The sequence below is a fragment of the Phoenix dactylifera genome, chromosome 1 (assembly GCF_009389715.1).
Source record: "Phoenix dactylifera cultivar Barhee BC4 chromosome 1, palm_55x_up_171113_PBpolish2nd_filt_p, whole genome shotgun sequence".
NCBI classification, from domain to species: Eukaryota; Viridiplantae; Streptophyta; class Magnoliopsida; order Arecales; family Arecaceae; genus Phoenix; species Phoenix dactylifera.
In genome coordinates, this window is record NC_052392.1 from 22,260,328 (window position 1) to 22,266,330 (window position 6,003).

General features: G+C 43.0%; 1 protein-coding gene across 1 annotated transcript; it reads left to right on the plus strand.

Moving 5' to 3' along the window:
• The first annotated feature begins 646 nt into the window (after positions 1 to 646).
• Positions 647 to 2,738, plus strand: LOC103724362 (elicitor-responsive protein 1-like). The gene is made up of 7 exons (XM_008815591.3): positions 647 to 847; positions 948 to 1,052; positions 1,124 to 1,250; positions 1,839 to 1,910; positions 1,995 to 2,040; positions 2,171 to 2,435; positions 2,529 to 2,738. Exons 1-7 carry the CDS (start codon positions 802 to 804, stop codon positions 2,561 to 2,563), a joined length of 696 nt encoding a protein of 231 aa, XP_008813813.2. The 5' UTR covers positions 647 to 801; the 3' UTR covers positions 2,564 to 2,738.
• Positions 2,739 to 6,003: the final 3,265 nt, after the last annotated feature.

Consider the following 6,003-nt stretch of genomic DNA (forward strand, 5'->3'; position numbering starts at 1 on the left):
AGGGAGCCTGGGAGGAAGGAAGAGGGGGACCGGAACACAAGAAAACAGCACAGACACAATTAAGCACAATATCCTCTTCATCTTCTTCACCCTCTGGCTTGCTCTCTCCACATATTTGCCCCCTCTGACTTAAGCATCGGAGGGCCGGCGCCGGGGAGCCCGGCCACCGGCTTTTTTGCAGGACGGGACAGGACGCACTCTCCTCTCCGCTCTCTCACACCCCACAAGAGGGCACAGGAGGATGCAGCCGGCCGGCGCACCGCCATCCGCCCTCCCCGCGGCGGAGCTCCTCCTTCTCCGGCTTCGCGGCGGCCCCCGGGTCCAATTTCCAGCAACAGTTACTATTGTGACAATAAATAACAAATATGATGCAGCGCCATAAATTTTCAGCTGATTTTTTTTTTTTTTTTGTGTGCTTCTCATGGAATTCGGGCGGCCATATTCAAAGCTATATTTGGATATTTTATGCATGGAGGCCTAATTCGATTAGCAACTCAATTTATAAATTTTTTAATCTAATTTTATTAAAAAATTCTAATAAATTTTAAAAATAATTAATAAAATATGAGCCCGCTCCTCTCAGTTTGCTATATTTATTCACTTCCGACACGGCCGTCTAACGATTCCTGCGGAAGTTTCGTTATAAAGAAAAATAAAATCCTGCTGGATTAATAAAATCCTCGACTCCGGCTAGGTCGACTCCACGCCGCAGTCTCTCCGTCCCTCCCTTGTCATATAGCCTTTTCTCTTTTGTTTGTTTGTCTCGGCTCTACCGTCGAACGCCTTCCTTCCCACTCTCCCATGTCTACCGTCTCTGGGATCCAAGGCCAGATCCTCGAGATCACAGGTACTCAACTCAACCAAACAATGACCAAAGTTTTCCCTTTTCTTTTGTGCCTGTAGAATTCTCAAATTTCTACTGCTAATGAACTTGTGGGCGCCCGCAGTGGTAGGGTGCAGCAAGTTGAGGGACACCGAGCTCTTCTCCCGGCAGGATCCCTACGTCTGCCTCGAGTACGCCAATTCCAAGTTCCGCACCCGCACCTGCACCGGTACCCATTATCTCCAAAGTTCCTATCTTTTTATCTCTTGGCTCCGCTGATCATGGAAAATTAATGGCCAGATGGAGGCAGAAACCCCACCTTCCAAGACAAGTTCCGGATTCCCCTCATCGAAGGCCTCCGCGAGATCAGCATCATCGTCTGGAACAGCAACACCTTCACCGCCGATGACTTCATTGGCAGCGGCAGGTCCGCCTTTCGGCATTCATGCTCTTTTTTTTTTTTTTTGTTGTTGTTGTTTTTTGGTACATCGACTGCTCACACTGAGCAGTGCCCAAAAAGTCAAAAAGTAAAATAGGCTGCAAGGAAAACGGGACAGAAGTCTAATCCATCCTGATGAAGTCGTCTGGATGATAAGCTGCATAGGAGACCATCCAATCTACTGTACTATTGCCTTTTCTGTAGACATGAGAGGCCCGATGGAAGATGTATTTACCTAGCAGACGGTGAATGTCGTGGAGCAGTCGCAGTCCCCTATCAGCACCTCTGGTCCCCTAGATCTTCTGGATTACTGTGGTAGAATCTCCCTCAATGATAAGGCGGTCGACCCTCAGCACCCGTCTTGCATAGTATACTCCCTCCCATGCTGCTCTCAACTCAGTACTGTCGACAGTCTGGTTGAAGATGCGCCGACTCCCAGCTGCCACTAGTTTGGTCTGCTGATCTCTGATGATAAAGCCGACACCGCACCAACCACCCACGCGAAGTTCACCTTGAGGAAATTGCCATTTTTAACGCTATCTATGTTGCCGCTGATCTATTTCGATTCCTGTTCAGGGTTCAGTTGCAGAAAGTCCTCTCTCAAGGCTACGACGACTCTTCTTGGCCAATCCAGACGCGAAGTCCCAGGTGCGTGCACCCTCGCTCATTCATTCAACAGATTATCTTCAGTCTAAGATTCATCAGTGAAATTTCTCCATGACCGATATCCAGGTATGCTGGAGAAGTGAAACTCATAATGCATTTCCCGAATGCATCAGTAAGTTTACGATATCTCCGTGCTACCTTTCTTGATTGATGCCTGTGATTATAATGACATCTAGAGAGAGAGAAAAAGAGAGAGAGATCTAACATAACCTCTGATCTTCTACTGACATTGCAACAAGTAGAAGAAGACTGCAGAAAGCAGCACTCCATCTGCCCCACATTACAACATCCCTGCAGCACCACATGTTCCTCCCTATGCTCCTTCGTACCCACCGGCTGGGACTTATCCCGGAGCTGGCGCTTACGGTTCGTATCCTCCTCCTGATCCTTCTCTGTATCAGGCTTCGGCTTACCCACAGCAGCCGTGCCCGCCTGCCATGTATCCGCCGCAGCCATACGTGCAGCAGTATCCCCCTCCACCACCAACACAGCCTTACTATCCACCAGGTAAGCTTCGAACAAGCAATGTACCTTGCTTTGTATCATTATATGAGGATGCATGAGCATGATATTGACTGTGTGTGAGAGACTCTTTTGCAGGACCTTACCCGGGATATTATCCACCACCATACTGATGGAAAGAAAACTGAAGTAGCAACATGAAAAAGAGAAAAAAAATAGCACCGATAGAGGCCTAGTTTTGTTGTAGTTATTTGTTGCTTCTTTTTGTTAATTTGATAAAACTTGTGTGGTCACTCTAGATTCTTTTGAATTGAAATCCCGCCGGAGTTATGGTTTACTTGCTGCAAATTTGCGTCTGATTTTGTGCATACCATGTTTTTCCTTTGCAAGAATGAAATGTATGATGTTTAGCAAATTGGATTTATCAAACTAGCAGACCTCTTGCTTCAATTTCTTGATTTCTTTACATGGTCGCTTTGATCCGAGCACATTCTATGCCTTTTCAACTCCAATCTCATCTTGGACCTACACGAATAATATCGCATCTGATGCGAGGATCATTAGCTGTACTAACAGAGCTGTTGCTTCAATTTCTTGATTTCTCTACATGGTCACACTTGTTCAAGCACATTCTTCGCCCTTTTCAACTCCAGTCTCATATTGGAACTACTTGAATAATATTGCATCCGCTGTGAGGATCATCAGCTGTTGTAGAAAGGGAGACATAATTTTCTTTTTACCAAGCTTCACTTAGCATGCTCTTAAATTTGTTAATACCAGTTTTCAAAGTATCGAAAAGAAAATTGTTGTTTTGGCACTATCAATACATTAACCAAACAGAGAAGGATTAATCTTATGGTGGGGTTAGAGAGCAAAACATTCTGGACATTTATATTGCGAAAAGGTAACTCAGAAGTCTCATAGCATCTTGTAGACATCATACTTGATCAATGTCAATTAGCACCCATGTTGAAATTATTGATTATAGCGAAAGAACATATTCTTGTGGCTGGATAACAATGATGATTTGCAGGTCTTGCATGCTCATAGGATATAAGCTCTTGAATTTTTCTTCATATATATGAAGAGATTGCAATTCTAGCGATTATAAGTATGCATAAGATGCGGCAACCATATATTTGTTTTAAACGTATGCAACAGTGTCTAGATTTTCATTTGCTAAAGAAAAAGGCAAGTGATCTAGAAGCCAAAATCATTTGGAGGGAAAAGAAAAGCTTTATAGAGCAAGAACATATGAAACCCGTAACAAACCAAGGTGGTTTAAAGAAGATATTATAGTGTGTTGAAAACAATACAATATATCCAAATTCCTGTTGATTTGAAGCTGCTTGATTGCTCCTTTCATTTCATATTCTTAAGCTCCAGTTATGAGCAGCAATGATGAAAATCTTCTTCACAAAGTACAATTACCCTGGGGACAGTACAAATCTATAAGCAGCACGACATTTGGGAGAAGGGACAATCAAGGAGCAAACGTTGAACATGCTGTTCCTTGTTATCAAGGATGACTTTTTTCTCCACAAGTTCAATTAGTTCTGAGAGGAGAGAGGGTTGAGACCTTGGATGAGGAATATAAAGTTCATCAGAAAGAATCACTAGAAGGTTAAACTGGAAAAATTCCAACATCTCGAATTTATGGAGTCTTCCAATTTCAAGCACTATCTTCGTTTACTGTTAAGAATGACTTTTACTGGATACTTTAGTTCGGCATCCATGTAGATCTAAAGCCCTTGCATCCCCATTAAAAGCCAGTGAAGAAGAAAAGATATTTCAATCTTTCAGGAAGAGGATCAAGTGTCATCTCCTCTGGAAGCTGATAGGATTCCCACTGAATTTACTTTTACGCTACCTAAGTTTATTTTTACCATAAAAGTATCAGTATTTATCTAGAATTTTTCAGATTCATGTGCTGAAGCATATTCTGTTTTCTAAGTGCTTCTTAACCCCTGCAATCTCTGCCTGCTTTTTTCTTTTTTTTTTCTTTTTTTTTGGCTAGTACAGGTCGATCATACCCGGCGTGAGCGGATAGACCCAATAAAGTCAAAAAATAGAATACCTTGGAGTGCCAAGGGCAGCTCCCCAACACCATACCATAAGGTACCTCCGGAGTGACAAGCTACAAACGCAGCTACCCAATCCGCAGCACCGTTACCTTTACGGTAAATATGCGTGGCCTGAAAGGCCCATCCATCCCTCGCCATGGTCCAAATGTCACGGAGCAAGGGATGGTCACACCCGCCACCCCTTGAACCTCTTGGATCCAACTAATAACGGTGGCTGAATCACCCTCAAGGATGATAGACCTAGTCCGTAAAACGCACCGGGCATAGCGAAGGCCAATCTCTGCCTGCTTCAACAAGTGAAAGGGTATGATGTTATAATTAGAGTTCATAGCAAGCCATCTCCTGATAAGATTTCTTAGGAAGGAGATAACTTAAATATGCAACAGTAGGAGGCTCTGCTATCCAAATAGCTGATTTCCTACCAAAGATCAATTATAAGCAAACTCTTCTCGTACCTCAAATTTTAGTATGTGAAAGGTTTTTGCAGATGTTTCATTTAAAAATTGATATATAGAGAACTTGAAATCTTAGCAAATCAGGCATCGCTCCCTTCATCTACATTTGTTCCCATTTTTTTTGGGCTGCACATGTTTCTCCTCTTTAAGAGGCATTTGAAATAATTACTTTAGAGCTTGATGACAGTCAAGAAGGAACTTATTAAGTTCAGAAACTTGCTTATGAAACAGTTGCTCTTCCTATGACGCAGATAATTGAATTGTTGTAAGCATATGATAAACTACCTCCCATTGTTGCAGCTGAAAACCTCTTATCAGAATTACTTTGATGGTTCCAATGCAGATGTTTCTAAGTAACATCCAGATTCTAGTTTTGTCAATATCCTTCAACAGAGCCATCTTATTTTTGTGAGGGATAATCCTGAAGTGGTCATTTTCTTGGCCTCCATTTACTTTCTTAACATTGTCTGAGACAACCAGTAATCTCCTTCAATATATCCTACCCTGCAAAGTCTCTAACTCAATACTATAATGTGCATGATTCCTTAATCCATGTAAGCAACAACCTGATATTTTCTATAATCTGATTGGTAATCAGGCAGAAGAAATGAATGCTACTGTCACTTCTTCATGTCGTAAACCCCAGATTATCAGTAGTATCTGATCTAGGCATGTTGTGGCATAATCTAAGGTTCCCGTTCTTTTATGTTTGATAGACTTTGGTGGCAAGTAGACATTTTCTTGACCGAAATAAATCTACTAGTACTTGGAAGGAAAGTACTTCAATGCTGCATGCTTTGCGAGATTCGAACGTCAAATTATTTGAGAAGCAGATTGATTTCAGTCAAGACTACCACATGATCTCGCTCAGAGGATTTCCTTCAGGCGTCCGAGCCCCTGCTCCAGGATACCACCTCCCTCTTGCCTCCTAATGAATGGGGCCACCTCGACCCCTCGGTTGTCTTCAGAATCCCCCGCAGCCAGTACTCCGCGTTGTACCGCTTGAGCGAGAGAGGAGATGAAAACTTCTCACGTCAGTTTTGAACCAGTCTCGGGCCTCTCGGCCGGCCGGAT